The sequence below is a fragment of the Molossus molossus genome, unplaced genomic scaffold (assembly GCF_014108415.1).
Source record: "Molossus molossus isolate mMolMol1 unplaced genomic scaffold, mMolMol1.p scaffold_m16_p_1, whole genome shotgun sequence".
Taxonomy (NCBI): domain Eukaryota; kingdom Metazoa; phylum Chordata; class Mammalia; order Chiroptera; family Molossidae; genus Molossus; species Molossus molossus.
In genome coordinates this window covers 54,155,831-54,177,254 of record NW_023425344.1, presented here as the reverse complement: position 1 = coordinate 54,177,254, position 21,424 = coordinate 54,155,831, and the positions used below count along the sequence as shown (strand labels likewise).

At 39.3% G+C, this 21,424-nt stretch overlaps 1 protein-coding gene across 1 annotated transcript in view; it reads right to left on the bottom strand.

Annotated features, from left to right (window-relative positions):
* The window catches only part of MTHFD2L (methylenetetrahydrofolate dehydrogenase (NADP+ dependent) 2 like), a 157,012-nt gene that overhangs the window by 88,477 nt on the left and 47,111 nt on the right, over positions 1 to 21,424 (bottom strand). The window contains exon 6 of the mRNA XM_036276030.1: positions 7,638 to 7,730. Coding sequence (XP_036131923.1) covers positions 7,638 to 7,730 — 93 coding nt within the window. The remainder of the gene's footprint in view (positions 1 to 7,637; positions 7,731 to 21,424) is intronic.

Genomic DNA, 21,424 nt, shown 5'->3' with positions numbered 1-21,424 from the left:
TCATATGCCAACGCTGTGCTCACTTCTCTCCACAGGTTAACTCAGGCCTTTCGACAACCTACGTAGTAGGGAGCATTATTATTAACTTGCACTGTAGAAGAGGAGATCAAGGCAGGCACATCCCGTGACTTGGCCAAGGCCATGTGGGTGTTCAAGCGCAGCATGAAGGTTTGGACCCAGGAGGTGTGCCCCTAGATTATACAGTGGTAACCACAACAATAAACATCAAACCCTACGGTAGGTTTACTGAATAGCCCACCCAGAGGCATCGCATCTCATTCTACACTCAGCACACAGCGCTCTGCTCAGCCTAGGAACCCGGGGAGACACGGCCGGCTGGGCTGAAGACTCAAGAAGTGCCCTGTCCACCTGGGGCCTGTCTGCACCCTCTTCTGTCTCTGCCGAGCAGCCGATGCCCCTCTTCTGAGTCTCTTTCACCCCTATTAAATGTTTGGTCAGATGGCTCATCCATGGGAAAGGGCACCATGGAAACACTAACTGGAAATCCACAGCAGTTCTACAAGTTGCGGAGCTTAAAGCACGGCAGCTGCACCAACTCCACCGCGATGCTCCTGCAACAGACCCTCTGCAGACTTCTGACCCGCACGCCCTCCGGGGAGGCTCAACAGCAGGTTCCAAACAGCCCTGCCTTTCCTGGGAGGCAGCTTCTGGACAAGGCTGTGGACACAATGAAACGTCCAGTGGAACAGCATGGACTGTGCCCCAGCTCTGACGCCTGGAGATATAAAAGGGCAGCATTCCTGTCTGCCATGAACTCACATATTGGGGGGTGCCAGGGTCATGAATTCTATGCTCCCACAAATGTGCTCCCCTCGTAAAGGAGAAGCACAGTAAAGCAGCCTGGAGTGAGGCAGAAAGTAAAAACCTGATCCCAACTTGCCCAGGCCCGAATGTGTTTAGTATCAGCCTCCATCAGCAGGCTCAGATACATGACAAATAGCAAGATCTTGTTTCATTGTATCTAATCCATCTACATTTCAAGCCCCCAACCTACCAGCTGGAAAAAAGTTAAACCTCCATTCTAGAATGTTCTGTAAAAAGTTTGTAGGGCTTGGTTTGGTTTGGAGGAGAGGTTGGGGTCAGGGGACTGTCCATTTGTCTGCCTGGCGTGGGTCCTGTGGCTCAGCTGGGCCTCAGTCACCATCGCCTAAGGCGTTCCCCGGCATCTCCTGACCAGTGCTCTCGGTAGAAGTATTAGCAAGGCACAGGATTGAGTTTAAATCTTCTAGTAGCCACATTTTAAAACAAGCAAAAAGAAATTTAAAAAAGTAATTTTCGCCCTGGCCGGTTTGGCTCAGCGGTTGGAGCATCGGCCTGCAGTACATAGAGACCCGGGTTCGGTTCCCGCTAAGGGCACGCACCTTGGTTGCAGTTTGTCCCAGGCCCTGGTTGGTCGTGAGGGTGGCAGCCACTCGATGTGTCCCTTCACGTCGATGTTTCTCTCTCTCTCTCTCTTCCTCTCTCTCCCTCCTACTCTATCTGAACAAAAAATGGAAAAATGTCCTTGGGTGAGGATAAAAAAAGAAAAAAAAAGTAATTTTCATTATGTATTTTTAAAATCCAATATATTAAAAATATATTATTTTCAATCAGTGATTATACTTCTTGGCATTTACCCAAATGAATTAAAAACTCATATCCACACAAAAACCTATAAATGGATGTTTATAGCAACCTTATTCAGACTCACCAGAACTTCGAAGCACCCAAGATGTCCTCCAGAAAGTGAATGGATAGATTAACTGGTATGTCAGACAATGGAATATTATTCAGTGAAACAAAAAAAGAGCTATCAGTCCATGAAAAGACAGAGAGGAAATTTAAATGCATATTACTAATGAAGCCAATCTGAAAAGGCTACATACAGTGTGATTTTAAGTATTTGACATTCTGGAAAAGTCAAAATTTTGGAGACAGTAAAAAGATCAGTGGTTGCCAGGGTTTGGGAGGGCAGAGCACAGGGGGTGTTTAGGACAGTGAAACTACTCTCTATGATACTGTAATGGTGGACACATGTCACTATACATTTTCCAAGCCCACACATGTGCAATGCCAACAGGGAACCCTAACGTACTCTATGAACTTTGGGCGATGATGATGTGTCAGTGGGGGTTCACCAACTGTAACAAATGTCCCACTCTGGTGGGGATGTTAATAGTGGGGGAGGCTGTGTATGTGAGGGAGGGGATATATGGGAAATCTCCACCTTCTCCTCAATTTTTCTGCTCCCCAAAGAAGTCTAGGAAGGAAGGAAGGAAGGAAGGAAGGAAGGAAGGAAGGAAGGAAGGAAGGAAGGAAGGAAGGAAGGAAGGAAGGAAGGAAGGAAGGAAGGAAGGAAGGGGGAGAGAGAGAGAGAGAGAGAGAGAGAGAGAGAGAGAGAGAGAAGAGAGAAAGAGAGAAAGAGAGAAAAGAGAGAAAGAAGAGAGAAAGAAGAGAGAAAGAAAGAGAGAAAGAAAGAGAGAAAGAAAGAAAGAAAGAAAGAAAGAAAGAAAGAAAGAAAGAAAGAAAGAAAGAAAGAAAGACAACAAAGGACTTATTCAGGGACAACCAAATACACAGCTGTGGGCAAAGGCTGTTGTCATCCTGAGAAGCCACAAACCTTAAGTAAAAACTAAGTGTTTATGATGTCGGTCTCTTATGTGTAAGTCACTTCTTAGATTCATTTATTTATGTTTATGTAATCAGTCAACTTGGATACTATATTAGTATCAAAAGTAACCAAAAATATATTCCTTTAGTTATATCAAAGATGTATCTTAATAATTTGTTATTTCTAAATTATTGTTTAAATATTCATATACTGTTGCCTAAAAAGGACTAACATATATTGGTATATAACATTTATTAGAGTATTTGCAATATGCTAGGGACTGTGCTAAGCTCTTTACATGGACTGGTGGCCAACCCTATGTTAGAGGTTATCATAATTCTTCACACTGCGGAGACTGAGGCTCAGAGAGATGGGATACTTGACCAAGGTACACAATTAACATTGGCAGAGTGAGATTTAAATTCTGAAATTCTTACTCTACCAAGGTCTGTGCATTTATATACTCTATACCATTGACAATTGACAAAATTAAGATAAATGACAAATTTAGGAAGGCAGAAGGAATTCTACGTGGAGACGCAGAGGCTAAAGAAAACAAGATAGAGAATGAAAAGAATACGGGAAGAACAGTAGCGTTAGTGAAACCACGGTGTGCTGGCATCCACCCAGGAAGCACACAGGGTGGTAAAGGAGTGAGTTCCGCTCTCAAGTGGCATGAGCTGTAGTTGGTGGAATAGACAATTCCCACGTCCCACCCCTTGCAACTTCTCAGTGCTCTGGCATCCTGAAAATTACTACCCTGCTCAAAGGAAGAGGAAGTATTGTATTGAGAACCTAAGATGACATAATATGATAAAAGAAGTGGTAAAAAGAAGTCAGTTGGTCACCTTGCATTTTACAAAGAGTAAGTATGAATATTCTCAATTACTCTACTGAATTGCCCATGTATCCTGTTATATATTACAGTGTCTATCATTAAAAGTGTTGCAATAGAGACGCTAGAGTTATGACTGTGAAGATTCATTCATCATGCTGGAAGGGATGGCTCAGAGGACAAAATGCCTGTTTTCACCAACAATGACACTGTGTCCAGAGGTTAATAATAACAGGCAAGAGGTATTGACTCAGCAGCTCATCTTCTGAATGAAGCTGGTTCCATAAAGTTTACTCAGATGGTGGAGGGTTCTTTGGACAATGTCTGGAAGAAATCTGCCTACCCTTCCTGGGTAATGAAAATTCCTACAACCTGTATAAATCTAGGACTTCCTCCAGTTTCCTGGCAGCTTGAGATATGAGAGAACCAAAGGATTTCAACAGTCTTAGAATCGGTCCCTGCTCTGGCTAGCTTTCCCTTCTTTGTCATGAGCCTTCCCCAAAACTACAGTAGTTCCCCTTTATCCTCAGTTTCACCTTCTGTGGTTTCAGTTACCTGTAGTCAACCAAGATCCAAAAATATTAATGGAAAATTTCAGAAATAACTAATTCATAAGTTTTACACTGGGCACCGTTCTGAGTAGTGTGATGAAATCTCATGCTGTCCTGCTCAGGACATGAATCATCCCTTTGGCCAGCATGTCCACGCCATAGGTGCTCCCTGTCCATTAGTCACTTAGCAGCCATCTTAGTTACCACCTGTCCCCATAATGCAATTGTGTTCAAATGACCCTTATTATACTTAGTAATGTCCCAAAGCACAAAAGTAGTGATACTGGAAATTTGAATATGCCAAAGAGAAGCTGTGACATACTTCTTGAAGTAAAAATGTAAGTAGGGTAGAATAAATATTGAGAGAGAAGAAAAGAATGTGAGAACCCGGTCACATAACCTTTAGTTTATTTTTTCTTTGTTGATTTTAGAAAGAGAAGAAGGGACAGGGAGACAGACAGAAACATCAATTAAAGAGAACATCAATCAGCCACCTCCTGCATGCCCCCCACTGGGGATTTGGCCCACAACATGGGCATGTGCCCTGACTGGGAATCGAACCAGTGACTTCTTGGTGCATGGGTTGACGCTCAACCACTGAGCACACCAGCCGGGCAAGTTTATGTTAATTATTTTGTTAATCTCTTACTGTTTCTAACTTATAAATTAATCTTTTTCATAGGTATGTGTATATTAAAAAAACATTGTATATAGAGGGTCCATTACTACCTGCAGTATCAGGTATCCACTGGGGGTCCTGGAATGTATCCCCACAGAAAAGGGGGTCTACTCTACTTCTTTCTTCAACTGTTTAATATCCTATGTTTTAGCTGTCTATAGTAGTGTCTTTCTTCACCCTCTCATAATTTCTTAATTTTAACATTTATACTCAGATCAGTCCACTCATCCACTTAATGACATAAACTACTCTTTTATTTTAAAAAGTATGTCACTTTTACAGCTTTATCAATTACTTTACAGTGACAAAGAAAAATCCATCTTTATAAAAGTATATTCTTAAAAATTTATTAGCTAAGTTAGTATCAATTTGGAGAAGTCTTTGTTCCAGTTGTAATCTCAAAATCAATGCAGCATATATTTATTGAGTACCCACAATGTATCAGATATTGTTCTGAGCACCAGCAAAAAAGCCCTGTCCCTGCTCCCATCAAGAGAAGGGGATAGACAACTACAAACAGGTGTTGAGTGTAATAACCATGGGGCAGCAAAGTGTCCTAGAAACAGATTGATCTCTCTGAACTCAGAGGGACAGCGTTGAGTAGGGACTTAGAGCCTTTTATTTCTAAAGGCATGGTTTGACAGGATCTGGTTTTTAGATTTGAGCTTCTAAATTAGTATAAATCTCAAATTTGGGGGAGATGTTTAAAAGATAAGCATTATATAGTTAAAACTATACGGTTATGACGATGAGAGTTTGAGAAGCTGGAGAAGTGAGATGAATATGAACATAAGCTAATTTTAGTCATGCACACACCATTTCTTCTTTTACTTCTTCTGTAAGCCCATTCCAAGATTTCATCACCACATTCTTTACCACCATCTCAGACATTATCAATGTTTCTGATACATTGCACCCTCCTCCTCCCCTACTCTTCCTGACTTTTAGATGGGACTGCTTCCATATATGCTGATACTCTAGTTATGACAACAACCCAGCCCTCCCTCTTCCAGCTACCTCTGCCATGAGATCACTGTCTCCTTCTTTAATACCCACTGTCAATCCTATGTGTTTATTTCCCACACATAATGCATGATGTGGTCATTCATTATTATTGGGCTTTTTTTTTTAAATATTAATTTATGCCTTCCTAATACCTGTTTGCACTGCCTTCACTCAAAATTGTCTTCCCCCAGGATTAGGATGGTGTGTGGTCACTGGCAGTCTAAACAGCATGCACGAGGGACTGGCGCCCTCTGGTGGTGAGAGGATACCCTGAGTAGGATGGCCGAGGAATAGTCTCAATACCATCTCACCACCTAGAGATCCGTGTATCTTCAGGATCCTTTTTGTTATTTTATGTAGAGTTGGTCCTTCCTTTCCCTTTTTCCCTTATTTGCATTTTCCTGTCTTATTTTAACACCTTGCACACAGTGCAAGGAGAAACTCAAAGATGATGACAGTGTTGGCATGATGACTTGTGACATAGGTTTAATTCAGTCACAATAGAATGTCAGTGGTTCTTGAAAGAGGACGGTGATCATCATTCTTCATTTCTCAAAACAAGAAAAACATGAGTGTGAATGCATAGTGAGCTATTTTGCTCCACTGAAGAAAACACGCATTCAATATAAAAACTGATAAATGGGAACTAAGATCAATTGTGAAATATTCCTTATAAGTGTTAACATTAGAGTCAATCAAATAGCACCTTTTAAAGATAATGTAAATTTTGTTCTGTCTAAACTTAGATATGGACAAAAATGACCACTAAAATTCCTCTTTCCTCAAAAATTCTGAATCTTGTGTATGCATTCAAATGTTTTTTCAAAAAGGTCAATGTAATATTTATCTTTCATGAATCTACCAGCAGTATTTCTCCTAATGTTGATCTGTGGTCTGATATTTATTGCCTCACTAAACATCTGTCTTACTTCTGTTAATCCAGCTCCAAATCTTGCATTTGGTATTCCACCTGAATACAGTTTCTTGGAAAAACAGGAAAGGTGGTTAGCAGCTTACTGGTGACTTCTAGAGTGGCAATATTTCTATGTTTACTCTATGAAGAGGCAAATTATTCCACCTAAAGTTATCACATATATATTTTGAATTCCATAATAGGGTTCATAGAATAAGTAAATTAAATTTGGTTGAAACTAATTTAAATATCATTATTCTCTATTAAACTCAATTTTTTTATGGAAGTTTTACTTTCCCTTTATAGTTTGTAAATACTCAGCAATTCAAATGTAAAATCTGGAAATTACCAATAACATCTAATTGATAAACAAAATTAAAAAGGTTCTCATTCAAGCCTTGAAAAGGCAAGAAGAGTCATAATATCTGCAAGTAGAAATACTATGTGGCAAGAATAAAGGGTAAAATTATTATTATGCATATTCAAATGTAAAACAAAGTAGGACAAAAACCTAGATCCATTAAATGAAAGTGTAATAACTGTTCTCCTTCTCTATTCTTGCCTCTCTAAAGTCAATCCTCCTTGACCCAGTGTAAGTAATCTTTTGAAAACATAAACCAGACCATGTAACTCCTGCTCTCGGCCATCTTAGCTCATATCAGAGTTTTTACCATGGTCTACAAGGTCTGACACGTACTAGCCATGGCTGTCTCTTCAGTAGCTTTTCCTACCAGTCTCCCCATAACCCATTCATGTTTAGAAGCAACCATACCTGCAAAAAGAATTGGCAAAGTGCGCATTTGTTCGTGTGCTTAATCTTTCATTCCAAAGGTGTTCCGGTTTTCCATAATGAAGTGACAAATGCTAACACAGGCACGATGGACCAATATGATAACTACCAAGAGACAGGATCCAGTTGAAGGAAGTTAATCATAACTATGCTTAACTATCTGAAGAAGTGGTTCTTACAGACATGTCAGCAATTAGGGCAGGAATTACTCTACTGATGATATTTCACCAAATAATACCAACTAAAGACTTACCTGCAGCAACTATGATAATATCTGCCAACTGAGTGTGGATCTTCAGTTGTTCTTTGGGGGTATATCTGTGAGCTATTGTCACAGTTGCATCACCTGGAATGCAGAAGAACTTCCATTAATGATTACTTTGCTTTCCCATGATTTCATGAATGCTCCAATTCTAGAGGAGTTTCAGTTACATCTTAAATGTAAACTAAACTAAATTTTTTTAAAAAAATTGCTTTGAAATAATTAGATCACTTTGAAAACAAAAGCTAGGTACAAAAATGTAGATGACCTATATTATTGTACCCTTCAATTAACCAGTGGAAAATCAAATGAGGCCAAATGAAGGCATGTGCTGACAATCACAGGAGAGCTATAAGTATGACCCTAGAACCTAGCATTTGAAAGCTCTGCAATGACAAGTGAATACATAGTCACTCATTGGCTTGGTGATAAGACATATAAATACTGAAAACAGCAGGGTGAATACACTAAAATGGGGCAGCATATTGTGGCCGGACAGGTTAGAGATTCATTCTGCCTCATTTTGGCAGATGCCTCAATGTGAGGAAGTGTCAAAAAAGAGTTCCTAAAGCAGGTAGTCTACTCTTTTAGGTCTTAAAGCATGAGTAGGAATACACCAACGGGGGAAGGAAGAAAAAGGCATTCAAAAAAAAAAAATGGCAGAAAAAAATGGACCAACTTTGAAATGATGTGTTTAGGAAACAAAGTCTAGACTATCACAGAAACTATTCATACATGCTTTAATAAAGTGATGTATGAATAAGACAGGTTAAGAGACAGGGATTCCAGTGTGCAGACTGAGAGCCAAGAAAGAGGAGTGAGAGAAAGGCAGTGATGAGTGCAGTCAAAGCAAGGGCTTCTGCTATGAACATGGCTGAGTAAGTCAGTATTTTCTCTCTTCCCTTCCTGGATAACATACAACAAAAACTGCACAATCTCTATTTTTTAGCAAAACTAGAACACATTTACCACAGACTCTGAAAACATATAGGAGTCACCCAGGAGTAGTAGAGTTAGTACACACCGCACAGGGAGAAGGGCAGCAAAGAAATGCAAAGAAAAACAAGATGGCCAGCAGCAACAGATTTCTAAAAATGACTGCAAAAATTTACTTCCTGAAGGTGAAGGGTTCACATCAAAATGCAAATACTTGTAGCAGATTAAACAGGAAGAAAGGATGAAAGAGCCCTCTTGGGTACAGTTCACAGTAGGTGGTAACATCAAGACTTACACACGGGAGTCATTTCAACAGGAGAGAAGTAGTTTGGTTCTGTGAAGGTAAGGGAGGAATCTGAAGGCTGCCCATTACTCCCTCCACAATCCCTAGCAGAAGTATCCTGAAAATAGCAGATCCAATAAATCCAACTCATTCAATAATAAGTAATTTTAAAAAGCATTTGACAAAGCATTGAAAGTATACTATATAAGGATCTGCCCAGGGGAATTTGGGTGGTGATAGAACTGTTTAGGTTAATTACATGACTATATGCATTTGTCTAAATTCATGGAACTGTATACCAAAAAGAGTGAATTTTACTATATGCAATTTTCTTAAGTAAGTAAAATGATACATTTAAAAAATGGCAGACCCAAGAAAAAAGCAAAGAATAAAGCCAATCAGAAAGCATATATGCACCCCTATGTTCATAGCAGTGTTATTTACAATAGTTAAGATCTAGAGAGGACCGAAAAATGGCGGCGGAGTGAACGGAGCTACACAGACCGTCTCCCAGAACCAAACTGGAATTACAACTATAACACAGACAAATCGAGGGGAAAAACCAACAGAAAAGCAGCTTGCGAGGACCATACAACGAGGGACACTGACTCCATCCCTGTAGGCTTGCGAAGGCACGAGACGGGGCTGGGAGCCCACAGTTGGCAGCTCGGCAGTGGCCTTAGCTGGGAGCAGCGCCCGCGGGTTACACTCCCAGGCGGCTCCACAGCGCAGCCTGGACAGAGGCTGAAACAGCCACAGCCACTCAACTTGGGCTCCGGCAGAGGGAGGGTGGACTGGACTGGAACTGCATCGGGACACTTGGGGTTTGGAGGGTGCTCAGAGCTTTTGCTGAGTTGCTGCCACCCAGGACAGTAGCCACATTGCTCCTTCCAAAGGCTCTGAGGAGAGGCAGCAGCCCCTCCCTCGGAGATCCAACCCCACCCTGTGGGCCATTGAAGTGCTAATTGAGGCTCACTAACAACCAGCATCTGCCCCACCCTCGTGAAAACCCCTTGGCTGAGCACCAGAGAGAGTTTTTCAATCAACTGACAACCCAAAACTCATCAAATAACCTAGACTGCTAGCCTCCAGGCAAAAAGCTAGAGGATAACAGTACCTTTCCTGGGCTGGCAACTTTAACCAGGAAAGTAAGACTTGACAGTGGTGTTCAACGTGGGTCCTCTCTCACTCATCTATACACAGGAGAGGGAGCCACAAACAGCGGAACACCAACACCCACAGGGAAAACTTGACAGGCTCCAAAGCCCACAGTGATATCCAAAATGGTGAAACACAGAAACAGAAGCCAAATGAAAGAGCAAGAGACCTCCACCGAAGATGAGATCAATGTGGAGCAATTAGGCATGTTAACAGAGCTAGAATTCAGAGCCATGATCTTGAGGAAGCTGAACAGCATGAGTAAGGACATAGAGACACTGAAAATAAGCCAATTGGAAATTAAAAACCAACAAGAAGAGATAAAAAATGACATATCAGAAATGAAAAACACATTGGAAGGTTTAAAAAGCAGAGTAGAGGAAGCTGAGGACCGGATCAGTGAATTACGAGACAGGGTAGAAAAAGTCAACCAATCAGAAAATTCTAAAGATAAACTATTAAAAAACAGGAAGACAGCTTAAGAGAACTATGGGACAACTGGTAACGTAATAATATTCGCATCATAGGAGTCCTTGAAGAAGAAGAAGAAAATGAGCAAGGGATAGAGAATATATTCAAAAAAATAGTGACAGAAAACTTCCCTAATTTGGTGAAGGAAGAAGGCATTCAAGTTCAAGAAGCACAGAGAGTCCCAAGTAAGAAGAACCCAAACAGGCCCACACCAAGACACATAGTAATTAAAATGCCACAAATTAAAGACAAAGAGAGAATCCTAAAAGCAGCAAGAGATAAGCAACAGGTTACCTACAAAGGGAACCCCATAAGGCTCTCAGCTGACTTCTCACAAGAAACACTACAGGCCAGAAGAGAATGACATGAAGTAATCAAAGTCATGAAAAACAAGAATCTGAATCCAAGACTACTCTACCCAGCAAGGCTATCATTCAAAATAGAAGATCAAATAAAGAGCTTCCCAGACAAAAAAGGGCTAAGGGAATACATTAGAACCAAACCAGCACTGCAAGAAATGTTAAAAGGACTGCTGTAATTAGCAGTAGAAATGGGAAGAAAAATAGAACCACACTAAACAAAAATGGCAATAAATAAGTACATATCAATAATCACCTTAAATGTAAATGGATTGAATGCTCCCATAAAAAGACACAGAGTAGCTGATTGGATAAGAAAGCATGACTCATCTATATGTTGTTTACAAGAGACCCACCTCTCAACAAAAGACTCACATAGGTTCAAAGTGAAGGGATGGAAAAAAATTTTCCAAGCAAATGGAAAGCAAAAAAAAGCTGGGGTAGCAATTCTCATATCTGATAAAATAGATTTCAAAATGAAGACCATAACTAGAGACAAAGAAGGTCACTATATAATATTGAAAGGATCTATCCAACAGGAAGATATAACCTTGATAAACATATATGCACCCAATATAGGAGCACCAAAATATATTAAAAATCTTCTGGAGGACTTCCAAGGAGAAATCAACAACAATACAATCATAGCAGGGGACTTCAACACCCCGTTGACAGCACTGGATAGATCCTCTAGGCAAAAAATTAGCAAGGAAACAGAGACTCTAAATGAAGCACTAGACCAAATGGATTTAATAGATATCTACAGAGAATTACACCCCAAAACTACAGAATACACATTCTTCTCAAGTGCACATGGGACATTCTCAAAGATAGACCACATGATAGGACACAAACTAAATCTCTACAAGTTCAAGAGGAATGAAATCATATCAAGCATCTTCTCAGATCACAATGGCATGAAACTAGAAATCAATTGCAACAAGAACATGCAAAGACATTTCAACACATGGAGGCTAAATAGCATGTTATTAAACAATGAATGGGTCACCGAGGAGATCAAGGAAGAAATTAAAAACTTCCTGGAAACCAATGAAAATGAACACACAACAACACAAAATCTATGGGATGCAGCGAAAGCAGTTCTGAGAGGGAAGTTCATAGCACTACAGGCCTACCTCAAAAAACAAGAAAAATTTCTAATTGACTGTCTAACCTCACAACTTAAAGAATTAGAAAGTAAACAAAAAGAAAACCCCAGTGCAAGTAGAAGGAAGGAAATAGTAAAGATCAGAGCAGAAACAAATGACATAGAGACCAAAAAAACAATTCAAAGGATCAATGAAACAAAGAGCTGGTTTTTTGAAAAGATAAACAAGATTGATGGACCCTTAGCTAGACTCACCAAGAAACAAAGAGAGAGAACCCAAATACACAAAATCAGAAGTGAAAGAGGAAAAGTAACAACCAACACCACGGAAATACAAAAGATCGTTAACAACTACTACGAACAACTATATGGCAACAAATTCGACAATCTAAGCGAAATGGACAAATTTCTAGAAACACACAGTCTCCCAAAACTATTCCCGGAAGAGATAGAAAACTTGAACAAACCAATAACAACTAAGAAAATTGAAGAGGTAATCAAGACTCTCCCAGCAAACAAAAGCCCAGGCCCAGATGGCTTCACGGGGGAGTTTTACCGGACATTCAAAAAAGAACTAACACCCATTCTCCACAAACTCTTTCAAAAAATTCAAGAAGAAGGAAGACTTCCAAACACATTCTATGAAGCCAGCATAATTCTAATTCCAAAACCAGAAAAAGACACTACAAAGAAAGAAAACTACAGGCCAATATCCCTGATGAACATAGACGCCAAAATACTGAACAAAATATTAGCAAATCGGATCCAGAAATACATCAAAAAAATTATTCACCATGACCAAGTGGGATTCATTCCAGGGATGCAAGGCTGGTACAATATTCGCAAATCAATAAACGTGACACACCACATAAACAAAATGAAGAATAAAAACCACATGATCATATCAATAGATGCTGAAAAGGCATTCGACAAAATCCAGCATCCATTTCTGATAAAAACGCTCAGCAATGTAGGAATAGAGGGATCATATCTCGACATAATAAAGGCCATATATGAAAGACCTACAGCCAACATCATACTAAATGGACAGAAACTAAAAACATTTCCATTAAGAACAGGAACAAGACAGGGATGTCCACTTTCGCCACTCTTATTTAACATTGTACTGGAAGTCTTAGCCACAGCAATCAGACATGAAGAAAAAATAAAAGGGATCCAAATTGGAAAGGAGGAAGTGAAACTGTCATTATTTGCAGATGACATGATATTGTACATAGAAAACCCTAAAGACTCCATCAAAAATCTATTAGACTTAATAAATGAATTTGGCAAAGTAGCAGGATACAAAATTAACGTCAAGAAATCGATGGCATTCTTGTACACCAATGATGAACTCACAGAAAGAGAAACTGAAAAAACAATCCCATTTACCATCGCGCCAAAAAAATTACGATACCTAGGAATAAACTTAACCAAAGAAGTAAAGGACCTATTTGCAGAAAACTACAGGTCATTGAAAAAAGAAATAGAGGAAGATATAAAAAAGTGGAAGCACATACCCTGTTCATGGATTGGAAGAATTAACATCATTAAAATGTCCATACTACCCAAAGCAATCTATAGATTCAATGCAATCCCCATCAAAATACCAACGACATATTTCATAGAACTAGAACAAATACTTCAAAAGTTCATATGGAACCAAAAAAAGACCCCGAATAGCCACAGCAATCTTGAAAAAGAAGAACAAAGTAGGCAGGATCACAATACCAGATATCAGGTTATACTACAAAGCAACTGTAACCAAAACAGCCTGGTACTGGCACAAGAACAGGCATATAGACCAGTGGAACAGAACTGAAAACCCAGAAATGGACCCAAGGCAATACGCTCAATTAATATTTGACAAAGGAGGCAAGAGCATACAGTGGAGTAAAGACGGCCTCTTTAATAAATGGTGTTGGGAAAATTGGTCAGCTACATGCAAAAAATGAAACTAGACCATCAAATTACACCATACACAAAAATAAACTCGAAATGGATAAAAGACTTAAATGTGACCCGTGAATCCATAAAAATTCTAGAAGAAAATGTAGGCAACAAAATTTCCGACATCATACGGAGCAGAATTTTCACTGATACATCACCTAAGGCAACAGAAATAAAGGAGAAAATGAACACATGGGACTACATCAAACTAAAAAGCTTCTGCACAGCAAAAGACACAATCATCAAAATGGAAAGGCAACCCACTGTATGGGAGAACATCATTGCCAATGATGTATCAGTTAAGAGGTTAATCTCCAATATATATAAAGTGCTCATACAACTCCACAAAAGGAAGACAAAGAACCCAATTAAAAAATGGTCAGAGGAGCTGAATAGACACCTCTCCAAACAGGACATACAAATGGCCAAAAGACATATGAAGAAATGCTCAACATCACTAATCATCAGAGAGATGCAAATTAAAACAAGAATGAGGTATCACCTCACACCTGTCTGAATGGCCGCCATCAACAAATCATCAAACAACAAGTGTTGGCGAGGGTGTGGAGAAAAGGGGACTCTAATACACTGCTGGTGGGAATGCAGACTGGTGCAGCCGCTATGGAAAACAATATGGTGCTACCTCAAAAAATTAAAAATTGAACTTCCATTTGACCCAGTGATCCCACTGCTGGGAATATACCCTAAGAAGCCTGAAACACCAATCAGGAAGAATATATGTACCCCCATGTTCATAGCAGCACTATTTACAATAGCTAAGATCTGGAAACAGCCCAAGTGTCCACCAGTAGACGAATGGATAAAAAAGCCGTGGTACATATGCACAATGGAGTACTATGCAGCGGTAAGAAAGAAAGATCTCTTATCCTTTGAGACGACATGAAGGGACCTGGAAAGTATTATCCTAAGTGAAAGAAGCCAAGCAGAAAAAGACAAATACCACATGATCTCACTTATATATGGAATATAATGAACATAACAGTCTGAGGAATACAGTAGACCCAGACACATGGAAGTAGGGCACAGACTGACATCCCTCAGAAGAGGGGATGGGGTGTGGGGGGGTGGGAAGAGAAAAACCACAGAACTTATATGCATGCATGCATGACCAATGGACATGGACAACTAAGCCGGGGACGGGGTGGAGGGGGGGTAGGGTGGGGGGTGCCAATGGGGTAAAAAGGTAAAATATCTGTAACAAAAAAATAAATAAAAATTCATATAAAAAAAAGAAAGAAAAAAAAAGATCTAGAAATAGCCCAAGTGCCCATCAGTAGATGAGTGGATAAAAACACTGTGGTACATTTACTCAATGGAATACTATGCAGCTGTAATAAAAAAGGATCTCTTACCCTTTGAGATAGCATGGATGGACCTAGAGAGTATTATGCTAAAAAAAAAAAAGAGCAAAATAAGCCAATAAGAGAAAGACAAATATCATATGATCTCACTTATATGTGGAATCTAATAAACAAAATAAACTCACAAACAAATAGGTCCAGAGACAGATCTCAGAGGGGAGGGGGTGGGGGGACAGGAAGAGATTAACCAAAGAACTATATGCATATACACATAACCCATGGACACAGACAATAGTGTGGCGAAGGCCTTGAGTAGAGTCAGGCCTGGGTGGAGGGAGGTTAAAGGGGGTAAATGGGAGACATGTGTACTACTGTCAAGTTAAAAAAATATTTTTTTAAAGAGCTTTTCATTTCAGAATTAAAAAAAGCAATAATATAAAAAAACTATGAATTTACCAACATACCAATAAGCTCAACAGCAAAATGTTGTTATGAAAAAGTTGAACACAATGACCAAACAAACATTATGCAAAAAAAAAAAAATGTTAAATAAGTACTTAAAATCACAAAAACGGGGGGAAAAGACCTGAATTCATACAAATTGACTTATAATGTTCAACACAAATATATTTCAGTAAAATAGCTGGATTTTAAAGATTTAAAAAAGAATCCTATGAGCAACCAGGCAAAACATTCAAAATTTTACTTTTAACTGCAGAAAACAGCAGAGCAACAAATGAAATAGAAACAGACTCATAGATACAGAGAACAGACTGATAGTTGTCAGAGGGGAGGGAGTAGGGGAGCTGGGTAAAAAAAGTGAAGAAATTAAGCAAAAACACAAAACACAGACAGACAATAGTATGGTGATTACCAGAGGGAAAGGAGGTGGGGGAGGTAGGAGAGAGTAAAGAGGGGATAAATGGTGATGGAAGATGTGACTTGAGGTGGTGAACACACAATATGATACACAGATGATGTATTATAGAATTGTACCCCTGAAATCTATATAATTTTATTAACCAAGGTCACCCTCACAAATTCAATTTAAAAAAAAGAAAAAGAGCCCTGGCCGGTTTGGCTCAGCAGTTAGAGTGTTGGCCCACGGACCAAAGAGTCCCGAGTTAGATTCCAGCCAAGGGCACGTACCTTGGTTGCGGTTCCTCCCCAGCCCCAGTTGGGGTTGTGCAGGCTGCAGCCAATCAGTGTGTCTCTCTCACTTTAATATTTCTCTGTCTCTCTCTCTCTTCCTCCCGCCCTCCCTCCCACTCTATCTGGAGATAAATGTAAAAATACCCTTGCATGAGGATAAAAAAAAATAAAAGAAAGAAACAGCAGAGCAATACCTACAAGAGACTCATGCAAAAGAATTGGGAGCCAAGAATTCTATATTCGTTCAAATTGTCCTTCAAGATTAAAGGATGCAAACAATTTTGAAACTGTAAGAATTCTGGAATATTTTTCCCATGAGTTTTTCCTGAAGAATGTATTAAAAGAAGAAAATATTGAGATAACTTTCAATCAGCATTGAAAGATCTTATGGTAACTCTCTTCCCCTTAACTTGTTATTACTCCTAAGTCTGGCTAGAGATACTCATGGGAAATATCAAAGTTGTATTTATACTTGACCGATGAGTTTCTGGCCACGGTGATATCAAACCCTGGAAAGGTTTGCAGTTGACCAGATTGTGATAGCAAAAGAGAGGTGAACCAAGGGGCTTAAAAGCAAATGTTTTCAGATAACGCCTTTTCCCCTTGACACCTGCTCCTGGTCCTGAGAGCTCACTACCATATGTTAAAATAAAAAACAAATGAAAATTTCCTAAGCAGACAAAACCAATTTAGTCATACAAGCAAAGCTTAATTTAGCTTATTTAATAAGGCTAATTTGACCTGAATCATTTCTTGTTTATATCTCTGAAAATCATAAGCGAAACTTGAACTTGATATGAGGTAACCATTGACCAATTTCCTATCATTTAAGAAAATTCTAATATGATAACCAATCACTGGGGGGAGGGGAGGACAGGCGCAGTTCCTGCCTTTTCATTAATACAAGCTGCTTTGTAACAATATACCCCTGAGCCTCATTCCATATTTTGGTTTGAGGGTTCTCAGTTTGCAAACTATCTTTTTGGTGTGTACACAATAAACTTTTACTGATTCCTATTTTGGTGATTGATTATATTATGTCTGAACTTTTGACACCTGCTAACTATATTCTTATTTAACCTGTCTTCTTGACATTGTGAAAATTCTTGTGAGTCCTATTTCCAGCCTGCTGTCCCACTACTTTTCTTCAGTGAATCCTCTGGCTTGCTGCACCTAATCCTGCCTGTCGCCTCAACTTTTCCCTGAGACAACCAGTACTGACAAGCTGCAATAGCAACTCCATAGCATGTGTATCTCTGACCCTCTGATGACTTTTTCACACTCAGTTTTATCTCCTATTGTTCATATGATAACAGCTCTGGTAAGGAGCTAATTTTTCTATCACACAAACACATACAAAAAAAATTTTATAAGCAGAGTCTTAAGCAACTTCATTGTGCCCAGTACTTAGATCAGGCTTGTTAAGATACAGCAAGAATGAAAGACTCAGTCTCTATCTCCTAGAATCTTAGCATTCTATTAGAATGTAATAATTGCTGGGCAAGATATGCTTCTTACTATATAAAAGTCCACCATGAATAAAGAATTGTCTGTTGGGAGTCACCTGAGCAGTTTTATTGGCTGTCATGATGTCTGCAATTTATGCAAAAGTGAGGACTGTAGCCAAGAGTTGTTGGCAGCTAACAGAGTGCCAATTTAAGAAAAATCATATTTGCTATTATAAAGAACTAGAGCCCTGGCCAGTGTACAGAGTGGTTAGAGCACTGGCCCATGTGCAAAAGGTTCATGGGTTTGATTCTGGGTCAAGGGCACATACCTGGGTTGCAGGTTCAATCCCTAGTCCTGGTCTGGGTGTGTGCAGGAAGTAACCAATTGATGTCTCTTTCACATCAATGTTTCTCTCTTTCTCTCTCTCCCCCTCCCTTCCTTCCTTCCACTCTCTTTAAAAAAATCAATGAAACAAATACCCTTAGGTGATGATTAACAACAACAACAAAAAAGCTAGAACAAGTCCTGGCCAGGTAGCTCAGTTGGTTAGAGCATCATCCTGATACATCAATGTTGTGGGTTCAATCCCCAGTCAGGACACATACGAGAGTCTACCAATGAATGCATAAATAAGTGGAACAACAAATCAATCTCTCTCTTCTTCTTTCTCTAAAATCAATCAATAATTTTTTAAAAGCTAGAACAAATGGTAAAATATGCTTTATCTTAGAATATCATTTTCTTGTTAATATTACCTAAATGAGTTTACTTTTATTGAATATTTCCAGGTCATTTCCTACCTTCATTTATTCAATAATCAGGAAATAATCCCAGAACCATGCTAAGCAATGGAGAGTAACAATTCTCTCCTGTGAAAAAGAGATATGCAAATCAGAATTACAATACAGTGTGATAAATTTCATGCTAAAAGAAGGTATAAATTACAGTGTTGACACAGACCATTGTTATCTACTCTAGCTGAGTAGGCATAGTGAAAGGTCTTAGAGAAGACAGATTTTGATGTGAGTAGAAATTTGTTTGCTTCTATTTTAGTCCCCCTATGATTTTCCTATCCTTCCCCACTGATAAATTATGTTTTATAAAAACATGAGACAGGCATAAACCTAGACTGTTAGCAACTTCTTCTTTGTAAGAGCTGAAGTCTCAACTTCCTTGTCCATAAGGCAAATCTTCAAATACCTGCCTGTACCTGCATCGGCAGATAAAGCAAATTGGCAAAACCAACAGGAGCTGGAATCTCATGTGTAGGGTTTCCTATGTCACTTTCTTCAGATAAGGAAAAACTGAGTCACTCCCATTACATTAACTCACTGAGGAAATTGCAGGAAGGAAAACTCAGTACTCATCCACAGAACAGCACTCAATGAATCTTAAAATGATACTGCACTCTCTTGACTCTGAGTTCCATGTACTGTGTGTTTCCTATTCCAACATCAGTTGCTTTATCTGGGTTAAATTGTTTAAACTATTTTAGATATTGTTACAGAGCACTCATGTCTAAGCCTTCTGTTCATGCTTTAAATGGCCAAGCTTATTGCCTTTGTATCTGGTCAAGACCTGGTTGATTTGACTTGCTGTTTATCAGCCCTTCAGTTGTCGCCCAAACATTGTGGGCCAATGACTTCACTTTTAACTAGTCAAATACTGTTTCAATCTCACTCTTTTAAACACCCGGAGTTCCTTGGACAGAAAGAGCATCAAGGAGGACTGACTGGATCCTGACCACCGGTGTCTGCAGATATTTTAAAAATCTGCCCCCCAGATTTGGCCAAAAATTATTGAACTGAAATCATGGATAATTTATTTAATAAAGACAGCGTGTAAATGAACAAATACATATATAATAAAATTTTACAAAGTAGTAAGTGCTAAGAAGAAAAGAGTGCAGAGTAAGTGAATGGGAGATGTTTTGATAAGGTGGTCAGGGACATTTGAACAGAAACCCGAAAAAAGTGAGCAAATAAATTATATAAATAACTTCAAAAAGAGCATCCAGGCAGAAGAAAAACCAAGTGCAAAGACGCTGACACACGAGCATGTGTGACATGTTCTAGAAAAGCAAAAGGTGGCTGTGGCTGGAAGGTGAGGGTGGTAAGAAATGAGTAAGGAGATGAAGCCCAGGTTAGATCATGTGAGGTCTTGCTACCATAGTAAGAATTTGAATTTTATTCTGATGTTACTTTGTTCTGAGTGTTACGGGCAGTCATAAATGACTGAAGACCCACCATCTGGAAAATAGTCTGTAAATAGTATAGCAGATGAGACAAGGGTGGATGCAGGGAAAATAGTTTGTAAATTTTTTAGTGATCCAAGTGAAGGACAGTGGCTATCTGGACTAGAATCTTATTGGTGGGGGATCATGATCTAATGGATTAGATATAGGTGTGAGAGGAAGAGAGAAGTCACAGATGGCGTGTACAACTGAGTGAAGTGATGATGATGCTAATTACCAAGATGGGAGGACTATGGGGAGTAAAACTAAGATGAAGGTTTGTATATGCTAAGTCTTGAGATGCCTATTGGCCATCCATGTGGAGATGTCAGCAGGTGGTGGGTTACATGGACCTAGAGGATAGGGGGATATAAATGGTATTTAAAGCTATGGGGCTGAGAAAGACCACCTAGGGAATAACTCTGAAATAAAACATGAAGACCTGGGCTCATTCCGATCTTCTCGGCACTCATCCGCAACCTTGGCAGCATTAGAATCTTCTATGTCTCAAAAAAGACTAATGCTTGTCCTGGCTGGTGTGGCTCAACTGGTTGGGTTTCATTCCATGTACGGAAGAATTGCCAGTTTGATCCCCAAACAGGGCACAGGCCTGCACTGAGACCTCGATCCCTGTGAGGGGTCATACAGGAGGCAGCCGATTGATGTTTCTCTCTCACATTGATGTTTCTCTTTCTCTCTCTCCCTCCCTCCCTCTTTCTTCCTCCCTCTCTAAAATCAATTTTTTTTAAAATTTAAAAAATACTAATGCTCAGGTCCAACTTTGTCAAGATGCTGATTTAATTGTTCTGTGTTGGGCTCAGGTAGCTATATTTTTTACAGCCCCCAGATAATTCCTGGGGGAGCTAGAGTTAAGAAACACTGGTTTAGAAGTTGGGAAGAGGAAGATGACTCAGAAACACAGCATGAGAAGAAATGTGTAGAGAAATAAGAGAAATTTTTGACAGAGGTAGCTTTAATCTGTGCTTAAACAATAAAAAAAATAGCTCTACATTTTGCCATTTCATTAAATTTTAAAGCATGTTATAAATATTACTCAGTCTATTGCATAGTTTCCTGATTATAAGGACCCTCAGGAGAAATTATTTTTTAGTCTTAATATCAGGAAATGTTTTATTTATCCTGAGCACGTGGCTTATTTTAATCTTAAAGACACTTGATTGCGTAACTAGTTATTTTTTTCCTGCTAAAAAGCTCTCGGGATGAAATCAGTGACCCAATCATAGCAAGTATAATTTATATTCAATTAAATAAATTCATTCATCACCAGTATATATAAAAAGCAATGTGCTTGGCACTAAGAACATACCCATGAAGATTCAATATATGTTTAGTTTTA